General features: G+C 38.2%; 1 protein-coding gene across 1 annotated transcript; it reads left to right on the top strand.

Moving 5' to 3' along the window:
* Nucleotides 1-1,515: 1,515 nt before the first annotated feature.
* On the top strand, nucleotides 1,516-4,536 carry LOC100642248 (homeobox protein 2-like). The gene is made up of 3 exons (XM_020863421.2): nucleotides 1,516-1,651; nucleotides 2,365-3,583; nucleotides 3,676-4,536. Exons 1-3 carry the CDS (start codon nucleotides 1,613-1,615, stop codon nucleotides 4,158-4,160), a joined length of 1,743 nt encoding a protein of 580 aa, XP_020719080.2. The 5' UTR covers nucleotides 1,516-1,612; the 3' UTR covers nucleotides 4,161-4,536.
* Nucleotides 4,537-15,134: the final 10,598 nt, after the last annotated feature.

Raw genomic sequence — 15,134 nt, 5'->3', positions numbered from 1 at the left:
ATCGACAAGTATCGCCCTCTTGTAGTCGAAATTTCCACCTCTTATTTTAAATTCGAAAATTTGCAACCATCATAAAATCCCCCTTAATTGAAACTCTAGCCTGAAACGTCGAGAAAATAAATTTTAATAAAAATTAAAGAAATTTTAAGCTACGGTTTATAAACAATTTCCTATATTAGATAACATTCTTTAGATTAGGAAGAATTCTCAAAATACTTTATAAAATTTGTTACACCAACAACGACGAATAAATATTTCATAAGATTTAGTCGTTAAGATTAAACAATAAAAAGTTCCTTTGACTTTTAGTTACTTTATTTTCTGGTATTTCTTATAATATCGATTACATACATAGAATATTTATTCTCGTATTAAAAATTTCCTGAAGTACCGGCCATACGATTCATCATCGAAAAGTGGAACGCCTGGTGTGCTAGAAAGCCAAAACAAAGAAACGTTTGTCACCGTGAAAAATGCAACAACCATTCGCTTTTAATATTAACGCGTCTGTTCACAATAACTTCTGTCATGTGTTGCGTTACCAGCGTGTCGTATTAATGAAACAATAATTCATCGTGTTCCATTCTTTGCATAGTAAAACCGTTTATCTGACCGTACGTGACAGGTGGTTCCCTATCGCGGAATAGAAACAAATTCACGATCAAAACGCAGATTAGTTCGCGACGTACATATTTTACCTGACATACCGTATGACATTGTCGATCGTTTGCAATACCTATCCGATATGGTCAACGCGTGCATCGATCGCCACTATTTATATCGCCGATACGGAAAACGATTAATTCTGTTTTATCGGTAGTATGCTGTTCTATGGAACTTTCGAGAACTTTCGACATTAATCGAAGTTTATATCATGGCTATAACAAGCATTATAATCTCTATTATGTCGTTCTTTTCAAGCTGCTAAATTTATATTTATTGTATAAAATAATTGAAAATGAAAATTTATGTGAAACGAGAACAATTCATCGAGATATTAATAAGACGAAAACAATATCACGTTCGGTAGTAAAGTAATAAAAGTTTGATTTTTCAGAAGAATAAGTGACCTTCCTTGATATCCTTTCTCCTCTTTTATTTCATTCTTTCGCAAATATATCATTTGTATTTTGAACTAAACACTCGTAAACAATAAATATTCATTTTTACATTCAGAAGAACTTATTGCCTCCATCATTAAGAAGGAATTGATTTATTTTACATTTATATTTATATCATCGAATAAAATAATGTCGACTGTTTGACGAGTATAGTCTTTGACAAATATAATCTTTTAAATATATTCGACACATCGTATCCGTAAGTTACACGCGATAAATCTGACCTGACCGGTATGTTTGAATAATATTGTTCGATCAGCGGATCGAATGTTTAACCGAAGATAATCTCGGTTTTCTTAGACAGTAGCTCGGTATCCATAGTAGAATCTCCAACATATGTTCAATATCAGGAACTGGTCATGATTTCTGTATGATTCAGTCGTTCACCAGGTGCTGGACACGTTACACCGACCCTTGTGCATCATGAATTCTCTTTAACTTTACACTTTTTGCTCCGTTTCCAGTGTCAGCGTGATTAGAGGGAGGGAAACATGAATCCGACAAAGTGGAACCTTGTCTCAATGGTGATGGTGAGTAAAAATCAATAATTCAATTGATATCTTTCTTGTGTGAAATACTCTTTCTGGGAATGATATTGCGAACATTTCAACTACAAGGATATTAGGTTTCACTCTTTTTGATTAACGATAGCCGTTATATTTGAAGTACTCTGAGTTCTTCCTATAAATTCTTACTTCTTTATCAATTTTATCATTATTCGTTCTACTTTACATTTTCTGCTAACCACGTGCGATTCTTTTTTCTATTTATACGAAACTTCCGTAGTATTCCGAAACTTACAAACCACGAAGTTTCGCAGTTTTTCCAATTATTTCATCTCTGAGATATATCCAATTCTCTCAAGTACTTTTCCTTAAAAAAGTACTGAATCTTCCCAAAAACTGCATTCTCAAAAAATAATTCTTATAAATACAAAATGTAGTATAAAAATATTAATTCTGCGCGAATACTACATTCCAATAAAATATCCAACTTTCCCAAACACCTTATGAAAAATATCCGATCCCTGCAAATATTTCTGTTCCGAAAAATGACGCTTCCAAATACAATCACATGGAAAAAATATTCCTTTCTGCTAAATACCTCGTGCAAAAGATATCCAATTCTTCTACATATTCCATCCAAACCTCAAACTAGATATTTGCTCTATCAAAGTTGCATATCTTCGAGAATTTATCATCTACGAATCAACTATCCTTAATATCTATAATTTTTCGCACAGCTCTCGCTAATCTTCGCGGCCATCCAGACACCGTCAAAACAAAATCCAGAGCAGTCGAAACATCATTCCGGAAAGCGTCACGCCTCTGCATCAAGTCAATCATTTAACACGCCATCCTACTGGGAGCATATTCTCCGAGAGTTCGTGTTCAAGACGATCTCGCCACCGCCATCAGGAAATCACCAGCTGTACAGACGTCTGTTGGAGGCGCCATTTTACGGCGGCCCGTTTCCCATCGTCTCGAACGACGCGGCCAACGTCGTGTTGTCGCGTGGCGACGTTTACCAACTACCGAGTGGCCTCTGGCTGTTCTGTCAACAAGGATGCGTCGAATGCGGCGTGTGTATCGACCACACGCACCCTACGGTCAAGTGGGTGCTGCGGAGAATCAAGAGAACCTCTTCACACGGCGCCGCAAGACACGATCTTCAGCTGACGATCTTACCGCAGGTAGACGGTAGCTACCACACGAGGAGCCTGTGGCCGCAAACGTACGTCTACGTGACGTCAGAAGGCGAGCAGGATATCTACATGAACGATAAGCATAGCTATCATAGCGACGGCGCTGCTTACGTCGCCGTTGAAAATGATTTTTCCGGTCAGAGAAAACCTGGAAACTTTTGGTCGTACGTAGACAAGAATTCGTTGCCTCAGAAACGTATTGTTGGAAACTCGACTGACGATATTGTTTCTAAGAAACGTAATGAAAGTGATGTTGAAGAGACTTTGGAGAGCACAAGCGCGATGCCGAAAAAGGATGACGCAGAAATAAATGGCGAGAAGAGGAATGAGTTGAGAAATGTCAAAAGACAACGTCCAGAGTTGAAGGTTACTAGGGAGAAAGAAAATTTGAACGGATCTTCGAAGGATGTTGGATCGAAGGAAAATTTGAGCGAATCCTCGAAGGGTGTTTCATTAAAAGAAAATGTGAGTGGATCTTCGAAGGATGTCAGATCGAGGGAAAATGGGAGCAAGGTGAAGCAATCGATACCAAAGTTGATTCTGGGTACTGATCAGATGGGACAGAAACACTTGGTACACGTAGTGCCTGCTGACGGATCGACGAATACGAGTTTGATGAACTCTGCGGTATCGAATATTTTGAACGCAGCTGGTCGGAACAGGACTGCTTATCAGAGAATATTAAGAAGGATATTTGATTCTTTGAACAATAACAGGAGATCTATTGAAAGTTTTCTGGAACCTCTGACGTCGACAGGTAATCCAGAAATTATTTTGGTAACTTCTGCTTTTAAGAATGAGCGGAAATAGAAGCGACTAATTTTATGAAATTATCGTATTTTATTTTAGAAAAGTTGAGTCGACAAGAAGAGGAGCATCAACTACAGGAAACGAGAAATGACTTCCCAGGATTCGGAGCAGCAGGCCGTCTACACCCTCTTCACAGTAAAGAAAACAAAAATGAATCTTCGTTTGAGAAAAGATGGCCTTATACTTTAAATTGGAATAGAGAACGTACGACATCTAGTGATAATGCATTTGCTAATAAGTTTGTGAATAATACAATTAATTTCGGTCGTAAATCAAACAACGGTTACACTCTAAACCTTAAGATGCAAAATAATATCGCAGAGAATAAGAATATATCTAATAGGTTTCATTCTAGATTATCTGAAGATAATTATAACAATAATACATTTCACAATAATTTCAAGATAAATAACATCAGCCGTAATAGTCAAGAGTATAGATTTTCACCTCGTAGGTATAAGATATTAGTAACTACCGAGTCAACTACAAAATTTGACGATATTACGAAGCGTAATAAATCGTAATTATATGCTTCGATATCTTGTCTGCGAGTCCAAGTATGATACTGAATAATAAAGATTCTAAGTATGATAATTTCAGAAATTTAACTAGATAAGCTTACATTTTTATTTAAAAATCTAAGGGACATGTGTGGGGAAATGCATCGCCACTACAAGTCCTTTTAATGGTAGAAGGTTTGTTATTACAAGTAATAAAAAAACATTATAAACATCCGAATGTAAATTTACATCTTTTCGTTTTACACTAATATATTCATTATATATTTATTGTATATTTACCAATCTGTGTACGGGATCAATACGTTTCTCATATATTGGAAAACACACACCAGCACACATTTAAGAGGTGTAACGTACAAATGGATAATATGCATACTAAATAAATGTTACATTAATCGTATGATTCTGTGATAAAGATTTTACAACAAACAATTTTAACAAAATCAATTATTTTATAAAATCTGTAGAAGACTGGAAGAGTATACATACAAATCAAGATGACACGATAAATCGCCTTCTTTGAACATAATAAATCCAATGATTTCCCCATATTCTTCGTAAAGCAAACGCGGTAATAAAATTCTTAAATCATACTTTATTACCGTGCTTTCAGGAACCTCAGTGTCGTGGCTGGAAACATCTTATAATAAAACAAACTAAATAGCGTAGGGCTTGGGAATTTCGCCTAAACACCGTAAGCCCGCGGGTCGCACCATCGGCGGCACCGCTAAGAGGATCGACGATCCTTAATCAGGCCTGGCGCGATCGTTTAAAACGATTATAACCCTTCCTTGTCCCACGGCCGTATCGCCAAGCATCGCATCAGTCTCGCGTATTAGTCGCCCAGGCGAGAGAGAAGGGCGGGTGAACCTCTCTGTCCCACGTGTGACCTACGCAAACGTGCTCGGTTCCTCTCGTAATTGCGTGGCGATAGAACCGCGTTGTGTATATCTCACATACGTATATATATACATACATACGTATGTACACGTATGTACTCGCACGTGTATGTGCACGCGTGTACTCTACGCCTCCCTAAGTGTTACCCTTCGTTGCGCGCGTATACGCGTTTGCAGAGGTGTACGGGACCATGTTCATGCACACGGGCTGAATTTGTGCAAACAGCTGAAAGTACATACGCGTATGCGAGAGTACCTCGCGAACGAGAAACGTTGGCTTAACGGTGTACTTTTGGGAACAGGAGAGAAAGACAGAAAGGAAGAGGAAAGAAGAAGAAGAAGTAGGAAGAGAATGGTGGAGAAACGGGGATGAAATGACGGGCTCAGGCGGTAAGGTTTGAGAAGCAGAGGTAAGCCGGCGCTTATATTTAATTAAGGAGGATACGGGCTCGAGCGAAAAGAGAAAGTCGGAATGGCTGGAAGAAACTCTAGGTGACGAGAGAGAAAGGGGACGAGTCTGTGTTTCTTGTCTAATTATCTACCCTTTGCGTCCTGCCAGCCACGTTCACTTTCTACGTCTGCTATCTGGCGCGCGATCCGCACTACTTGTCCCTTCCTCTTTTCATCCTGATTTCTGCCCAACTTTCCGCGTCCTTCCCGATGTCTGATTTCGTTTCTGCTCTCGGTACTTTGCTCCTCGCCGTCCTTCTGTTTTTCGTTAATTTTCTTCCGTTTCCTTTCACGCTCGTTGGCCCATTTCTTACCTAACTCGAGACGATCACAGAAATCGTCTCCAACCAGACGGACACTCTGTTCTTTCTTTCTTTTTTCTTTCCCTTTTTTTTCGTCGGCCGATTTCGACGTCTCGAAAATTGTGAATCGAGACAAAGAATGTCTCCGTATATTACGTTCAAGCTTTTTAATTAAATCATTCGCCCGACTGTCCTCGCAAATGGTTAACCTTCAAGATAGTATAAGGTAGAGGTATTAGAGTCACACGAGCTTCAACATCTTGGGATTCAGTCTTGAACTTTGCATGGAATAATCGAGCTTGTTATATGTATATTATGAGATAGCATTTGAAATAGAAAGTACCGTGTACTTTACTTTCACCAAAAAAAAATATGAAAAACGAGAAAATAATTCCAATAATCTTACGATAGAGTTGTTTGAATCAGCGAAGAGATATGATAAAAAACAAATGTGATAAAATAAACGATGACGTAACTTCTACGAATAAAGCATAAATAATGTGCACAAGCTATCGAATTATGATCATTAAAACTGACAATATTAATATTAATTCGTCAAACCTCCTCATAATGTCCTAAAAAAAGAAAAATTAACGTTGTCAAGCTGTCGATGTAAATACTTACCGGACACATTTATCACACCATTGAAAACAAGTCAAATAGGCTGTTTCCAAATGTTCATAAAAATTGTTCACAATTAAATTGGACGAATTGCAAGACAAACTACTTATCGTTAATTATTTGTCTCAAATAATTGTATCCTGTTCTATCTGAAGCAAGGATCACTCGTCCTATAACCACACACAAAATACAAATATTCTGTTTCTTGCTTATCCCCTCTGTTTCTATCTTCTTGAAAAGCGTCCTCCTTTAATCTACCCTGTTTCTTTTTTCTTCCTCGTACCACCCTCTTACTTTCGTCTCATTCTTCCGCGGGCTTTCTAGCCGCGTGCAGACGAACGGCGCAAAACGATCGATTCGATCGCTGCTGGATTGCTTTTAACGAGTTTCTTTTCAGCACGGTTTATCGAGAATTGCGGCCGCTTTCGTTCGAACCCCAGAAACCGAATACGCCGGGGAAATTTCGACGGAAGATCTTAATTAAAGACGCTCGTCCAAAAAATGAGAGTCCATCCCCCGTCGTTCTTCGTTTTCTAACCACCTCAAATCGTCGAACTCGAGACCGAGATTGGTATTATCGCGCGAGTGCGAGGGTTTCGCTATTATTATCGTGTCGTCGATCCTATTAACGATCGTGTATATAATTCGGGGAATGCCAGAATGATCGTGCAGTCGAGAGACGTCGCTCTTAATGGGATTGTTAACGAGATTCGACCGAGAGAAAGTAGCATCGATTGGTTTCTGAGAATTTTGTTTGGCCAACGGGAATATTAATTAGCAATCATTTTGTCGGAAATTTCTCTTACTGTTAAAGGCCATTCGTGAAGCATTTGTAACAGGAAATACGATTATGGGGAACAACAGGAATAGTCGTGTTAATGTTTCACTCTTCATGCGGAAAAACTTTTTGAAATATCTTACAAATTTTAGATCGTCGTATTTTAGATTAATTTAGCCTATTCATTATATTTACGATAAATGTGAAATTGTATAAAATTATCTCAAGAATCTTTCGTGATTTGAATACCTCGAGATCAAATCTTCTTTTTATAATATTTTAATTATTTGTTCCAGTCACGAAACTTTGCTTTTCGTACGATATTCAAGCGTTATTCATACACTGGCCAATATGTGTTTACCTTGAACACACGTCATATCCGCAAACGTAGAATCGAATGGAATGAAATGAATTAAAAACTAGAAATCCCGTGGAAAATAATACCGAAAGAGCGTTGCAATCCTTTCAGGTACGGTTTATTCCCATTAGAATAATTATTATTTACGTTTACGGCGTAAAGCAAAGGAAAAGCGTTACAAAACGGTGAGGGCGCGTTTCTTTCTACACACGCTAATAATAATGATATATTAACGTTCACAAATTAGCTTTTTCCTAGTTAAAATATATTTCCTGGGAATACTGACACAGTCCGCACGTGTATAAAATTAATAGGATAAATTATATTAAAACGGCAAATCTTCCTCGGGCGAACCGACGCTGCGAAAAATTCAAAATGGCATTGGTCTTTTCATGTTCGAGACGCGAACGATTTTGCAACCAGCTATATATTTATGTTTGTGAGAAAATGGAATATTTAAAGTTAATATTGATACGGGATATAGTTTGCTCAGGGTAAATACATGTTCATTGAGATCTGGCTTAATTAACAGCTCTTTTTTCGTTTCAACGACTCAAAATTATTTTCTGCCTCTCTTTTACCCCGACGTACTTCTTTCTCTCTTTCTCTCTGTCGCTTTTTACCTCTGTTTTTCTGTCTGTGGTTTCGTGCCGCGACACGCTGACGTGCGAAATTATAAATTTTCGAATGTTCAGTGTTTTATAACCCGCAGTGCTCACGGCCGTCATACGGTTTCGCGTCATTTATGCAATGTTTATTTCAATGATCGTATAGTACGCGCCATCGAAATATTTCCTACCATTTCGATCGCTGTTCCGTTTTTTATCTCGCCGGCTCATCAGTATTAACGAATTTTGCATGTTTCCACCGGTGTCCGAACAATTTAATAAATGTTTTGATTAAAACTCAGGTTTATGAAAAATATAGTACAATAAAGGGAAAAAAGAAGGAAGGTATGTAGATTGGGAAGTTAATGTTCGTTCATTGAAATGTTGGTCGAATAAAATTACAAAAACGACCGATTAAAAAATAATCAGAATATTACTCGATCGAATAACTTGGATTCTTCCTCGGTATTTTCAGCGTTCCAAGCCGATTAAAATTTTTGTATTTTACTTTGAATTCCATATGCGTCGACAATTAAAAATTATTTTATGTACGTATAACGATGATTGTGGGACAGAGAATCATAGCGATATATCTCTAACTTAATCAAATATATTAAATTTCGTATTATTTAGTAATACTACCATATAAATTACAAAGATTATAAAAAATTTCATATTATGACAATGAAACAACATAAAACTCGATAAATGAATGCTTGATTTGAAAGCTAATAATATTTTCAAATATTTTTTGTGGACACTGTGTTTTTATTATTAATTTTGCCTCCATCAACACTTTCAAACATCACATTATCTTCTTAAATTAATGCTGATTGATTATATTCGTTCTAGTAAGATTCTTCTACGATGTCATAAAATTTGCATGCATCATTTACCTCGTTTACCATCTCCATTCCTTAATTACACCTCGTATTTTGTTGAACCTCGTTGAACCTCATCCTGACGACTCCTGGAATTTTGCTCCCTCGTGTGGCTCATCGTGTACACACGGGGAGCATGGTCGAGTAAACGGCGCGAGGTGTTCCAGCGGAAATGAGGGGAATGAAAGACGAAAAGAAATCGGTCGGAAAAGTGGAGCGCGAAGGAGCCAGGCTTTTAACGGTAAGACCGTGAAGGTTTCCAACTCGCCCGATGGGAAATTGACGCTCGCGCTCCAGAAGGAGAGGAAAGAAAGACAGACGGATAGAGCTTCTCGATCGTGGTGCACCTGAGCGAACAAACGATAGCAGCGGAGGCAAGGAGAAAGTGAAAAAAGGAAAGGGGATAGACTTGACTAAAGGCAGCGGGAAAGGCCGTCTTTCCCGTTTTCAGATATTTAAATCCGAACTCGGGGCCGAAATCTCGAAGACAAGGGGGCGGGAGTGTTCGTCTGGAACCTTGGTGTATCTTGAGCGTTGTGCATTGAAAGCAAGCCTCGGTGAACGAGCAAAAGAAACAGGGAATGGCGAGGGGTTGGGATAGAGGGTTGGTCGGGGAGATGGGAAGGAAGAAAGAGCTAGTTGTTCAAGCGTAACGTGTATTCTTGTCAGGGTGAGGCCGAAAGACGTAGTGCTCAGACTTTTGCGGGGCCCTCTCGCGAGGAAACGCGAGGTGTAGAACGCGGCGCGGCTTCGGAAGAAAGATGGTAAATAAGAAGAGGCAAGGAGGGAAGAAAAAGAAGGAATGAAGGAAGGAGAAGATTCAGAACCTGCTTCCTAATGGTGTGGGTGTGCCGACGAGCAGAGGAGTAAGTTTTAAAAACATCCCGCCCAATACGCCTCTGGTGCTGGTTTTATCGTTGCCTGTTGCCCCCCTACCACCAAATACAGCGCCACGAACGGTCTGTCTCGGCTGTGAACCCGTATCCGGCAAAGGCTTTTCCGGCTTGGTACCCGAGGTACTTGCGCTTCACGTACCGTTGCCCTGTAAATCCTACCGAAAAGCATCTGCTGGTATCAAGGAACACGTCCACCAGTGACACATGAGCGATTTCTTAGACCTCTGCGCGAGTAGGGCATGCAATTTTATTGCGACCTCTGCCAGCCACGACCTCGGCAGAAACGCCGACCCGACGAGAAAATAGTACACCAGCCTGGTGTTTCGCGAAGGGAATATGCAGGATTAATGGTCGAACGGTTTTCATTCGTGTAATACGAAGAAGAAGGAGAAAGAAAAACGTTGGATTCTCTATAAAGAATTTAGGTCAAATTTATAACTACGAATATCTAAGAATATTTAAAATTTAATTTTTTATACAATTGTAGACTATAGAATTGGTAACTTTTAATTAGTACATTTCCGAACATTATACTAATAAATTAAAATCAACCAATAATCTCGTTCGATTAAGAATACCATGTAATTATTATCTCGAAACTTGAAGATAACATTTATTGTCTGTTCGATCTACGAATTAAGCGTTGGAAATGCTCCGCGGTATTTTCACAGTTTTTCAATGGAGGAGGTCGCGTTAGAAGCTTCTCAACGTCGATCTGATATTGATGTAAAGACGTTTCCGATAGCCTGGCAGCGTACATCAACGCAGCTACGCCTCGCTTCATTCTTCGGCCCTTTTTGCGGCGCACTTTGACCGACAGGGGAAGATTGGATATTTCTTTCCGGAAAAGGTGCGCACCTGGCTTTTTCTTCGACAGCCAGTCGAACAAGACGCGCGTACATCAGAGGAAACTGCGAGTTTCGTTCTTTCGCTGGAGGAACGCAAAATGTGCACACAACGACCTCCACGACGACGGCGACGAAGACGAAAAGAAGGGGAAGGAGAAATGGTAACACGCGAAACATTCCATTGAAACATACATACATAGGAAAATAAAAAAGAAGAAAAAAGGAGAGAAAACGAAAGGGATGACGAACGTTGAGAGAAAGAAGGGTGAACAGTTTGATCGAGGGGGATGGATGAAGGAAAGAACAACTAAAAACAGCTCGATCTATCGACATCCTATTTCGTTTCCTATTACGTGAACGTCTGAAACACGCGATTTATTTGGTTTATTTTCATATGGAACGTTCTTTGGCACGATCTCAAAGGAGAAGTCGAGCCTCTGTACCCTCGCTTACGCCACCCCTGCAGCTTTTTCCTTTCCATCGCGTTCCCCATCTTGCTCCATCGTGTTCCCATGGACTGACGGTTTCTCACACACGATTACGATCGATCTGCACCGAACTAATATCCGAATTTTTGTAATTCCTTTTGCTGGATATATTGAAAGCGTCTTTTTATCGAACCAGTGGAAACGTACTCGTTCGTCCCTGTCTTTCCTATCTCGCTGTCTACCTCATCGTTTCGATATTCACTGGATAATTGGTGCACGAAAGAACCAACGAACGAAAAGAGCTGAGGTGTGCGTCAACGCATTTTCCTTGTGTCTCTGCTTTTAATTCGCGTCAAGCAAGTTATCATCCGCGAATTAGATCCAAAACGAACGCGGCTGTTTTGGTAATTAGAGACGAGAAAGTTTGAACGACGAGAATAAGTTTCTCCTCGTCGCCAGCACTACGCTCCCTTTTTCTTGTGTATGTGAATGCACGAAGACACACAGATACAACTCCAACGAAATATTTCATTATTTGCAATTATAACTCTTGCACTATGAACTTTCGTTCTTGCGAACTAGTCTGAAATAACCCGTGTTCCGTGCGAAACGCTCAGTTCCTACCTCCCGTTGCAACGTTTATGCTCGTTGTTCTGGTTTACATGGAGTGGCTGCAATTTTAAACTACTTGTTCTATGATAGAACAATTCATGCAAGGGATATCATTTTCTTGGGAAATTGGAATTTACTTTCTTCAATTGCTTCGTTATGCAAACGAATCTTGTATTTTTGATGGTACTCTCTGACGAGGACCGCCGACGATTATCTAAAAGTCAATATAGTCGGATAATAGGAACTCTCCTTTGGATGGGCCTTTTCTGCGTTAATGAAGTTCCTGAAAATAATGAGATTCGTAAGATTAAGTACGAGAATATATAAAATTTATACAATTTGAATTTATGATATGAGAAGCATTTAACGTTAGAATTACCGGTGTAGTTAAAATAACTAGTTTATAATTTTTCAGAGAAATTTTATAGATCCATACCAATACAATTTTGCAACTTCTCTCATGTTCATTTCTTGCTGCAAATTTTAAGTTTTAATTCTACAGTTAATAAGAAAAGCTTAGAACTTGACTAAAATTATTATTAACATTCAACTCTCAAAGTACTATCGATATAAAATTTAACTTTCCAATTGTTTCAAGATTTAAATTCTCTATAAACGAATAATTGTAACGCAAAATTCATACCGAACAGAGCTTCAATAACATTTAACAACTGCCCCAAAAGGAAAATCTTCATTAATTAACTTACAACCGTCGTGAAAATTGTACACGACATTCAATTTCAACTCGATCGAATAAACATCAACTCGGCGGAACAAACATTCACTAACGAAACCTGAATTTCCAAGCGTTCGCATAAAGCGAAAGATTGCAGCGACGAAATCACTCGCTGCGATGCGATTCTTTTACGGCCGATGAAACGGCTCGATGATCACGTTTCCGCGTTTTATGGAATTATCACGGAGAATCGATGGCGTTGAATTTTATTTGGACATTTATGCGAGCATCGATGCGTGTAATCAGCAAAGTGCTTCGCGATACAGTCGTGCCATAAATTGGCACGCGACTGTTCGATGTCTATTTAATCGTTACAAGCGAAATAGAAGCAGTGAAATTAAATAGACATCGCGATAATGATAATAATAACAACGAAACTATTGTACATTTTAAGCGGAATGGGCGAAAAACAAGGCATCCCCGTGTTTCGTAAACGCAGCATCATTAGTGTCAGCTGGCTCGTGTAAACGAATTCTATGCACATTTTGGCTACTGTCATTTGTTGTTGTTACATTTATTCTGCTCGGTAGGACAGATATTCTAGTTTCTCGTTTTAACGACTGAACAGCGTTGTTACATTAAAATGTAATTTATGTAGGATCCACACCTTGTATAGGTACTTAACTCTTAAATAAATGTCTAACAGAGATACATATTTGCTTTGATTATTGTAATGGCGTGAATAAAAAAGGTGGATCTCTTAAGTGGCCCATGGAATTAGTTCAAATATATTATTTCATTGTTGAAGCTTCAAAACTAAAGAAAAAAAAATCATGAACATCAGTTTTATTCTTTTAGTACTTTTAATCTTTAGTTTATTGTCAATTAAAATGAATACACGTGAAAGGAATCCTACTTTTAATCAATCTCTTTTATACTCATTTTTAATTGCTAAAGCTAGATAATTCGCTATTAATTTTTTATATATAAAAAGCTAATTTGATATAAAAACTACTCGATGGAGAAATAAATATCAAAGATAAATAATATTGTACGCTTCGCAAAGAATGAACGTTTTGTTCGGTAGAAACAAAAATCCGTACTAATATAATTCTCGAAGCTACGTTTGCAATATAAAAGTATTAAATTCATCGCACACAGAAGTAAAAATAAATCGATAGATGTTTAATTTAAAATTAATTAAGCAGAAACGTATAGCATATTGTTATATTGCAGCATATTGGTTGTGTAATGTAGATGAACTTTATTTGCGACGTCGAGTTTGAAGTCGAGTATTACTTCATCCACGTGATGCAAAGAGACGATTGAAACTTTTATTCTTTCAATGTGGCGCGAGAAGTAATTTCAGGGGTTGTAACTGTTTGGAACAAAGATCTCTCTGTGATGTGCAATCGTGTCGCCGGGGTGGAGGATGTAAAAACGTCGTTAAAGTTCGTTTTTGTAGAGTTGACGCACGATTTCAGGGAAATGGGTTAATAGAATCCCGATTCGAGCACGCCACGAGAACGAGGTCGACCGTTTAGTTTGCTCCCCGATTCCAAAGGAAAGAGAAGCTTATCCTTTGCTCCTTCGGAAAAAGATGCAATTAGCTCCCTCGTTTCTTACCTTCGAACTTATAATCGCATCAAATTTCCCATCGCGTGCTTTGATCCCGCGCAAAATCTTTAAGAATGAAGAAGAAATAGATGGAAAAAAGAGCTGAGCAAAGGATAATGAATGATGAAGAAGCACGGCGTAAAGATGTTGCTTTTTACTGAATAATCCGCTTTATAAAAATCCCTAAACCTTGTCCTATCATTTAACGAACTATTTTATCACCTTTACATCAGTATCTTCCAAGGAAAAGTAGAAAATTGCGATATTTGATTCTGTAATCATTTATCGCGGAAAATTTGTATAATATCCGAGACTGTAGCTTTAAAGATTCTAAGTGTTATAGTTGAATATTCGCAATTTGATGGAGAAAATAATGAAAATATGAAAAAACTCAAAATTACATTAATCGGTTATATGAATTATACATACGATTGATCAGCATATTATATTGTATTCTTCTTTGTTCTAGCGTAATTTGGATATGTTGGACATTGTAACCTATGAGACAAACTTTTAAACCGATCAAGAAATTGATATAAAAATTGCGGAATATATTAAATAAGTCCCGATCGTTATTTTCGTATAATACAATTAACATGATTTAAATTAGATATTATTTGAAATACATCTATCATAATTACGTATCAAAAAAAGAAAAAAATAGAATATATTCGATATTTTCTAAAATCAACCGACGTTAGTGCCAAACATAGTGATAAACATTTAACTATCGCACGAGTACCTATTTATGTCGAAATCAATAGCAGCATTTCAAAGAATTTACAAACCGTGTCCTGTAATCGGTCAACCAAAAACAGGATCCTCCTCTTTCGTACTATAATCCAGTCAATTACATGGATTCCCACGGCACCGGTTGTTGCCCGGTTCATTTAACCGTGTCCATTTCGCGCATTACATTTTACAACGAGAACATCGGTCGCGAGGTAATACCACAATTTCTACGATGATCCCAGGATTCGATATCAAACTGCTGGGTATTGTA

This window comes from Bombus terrestris, chromosome 6 (genome assembly GCF_910591885.1).
Source record: "Bombus terrestris chromosome 6, iyBomTerr1.2, whole genome shotgun sequence".
NCBI lineage: Eukaryota > Metazoa > Arthropoda > Insecta > Hymenoptera > Apidae > Bombus > Bombus terrestris.
Note: the sequence above shows the minus strand (reverse complement) of the source record. Positions and strands in the feature narration are given on the sequence as shown.

Bases quoted from the DNA above. Each gene is read 5' to 3' on its own strand.
- LOC100642248 (XM_020863421.2), top strand. From the start codon at position 1,613: ATGAATCCGACAAAGTGGAACCTTGTCTCAATGGTGATG. The intron at 1,652-2,364 runs GTGAGTAAAAAT...TTTTTCGCACAG, and splicing joins ACCTTGTCTCAATGGTGATG to CTCTCGCTAATCTTCGCGGC. The intron at 3,584-3,675 runs GTAATCCAGAAA...ATTTTATTTTAG, and splicing joins GGAACCTCTGACGTCGACAG to AAAAGTTGAGTCGACAAGAA.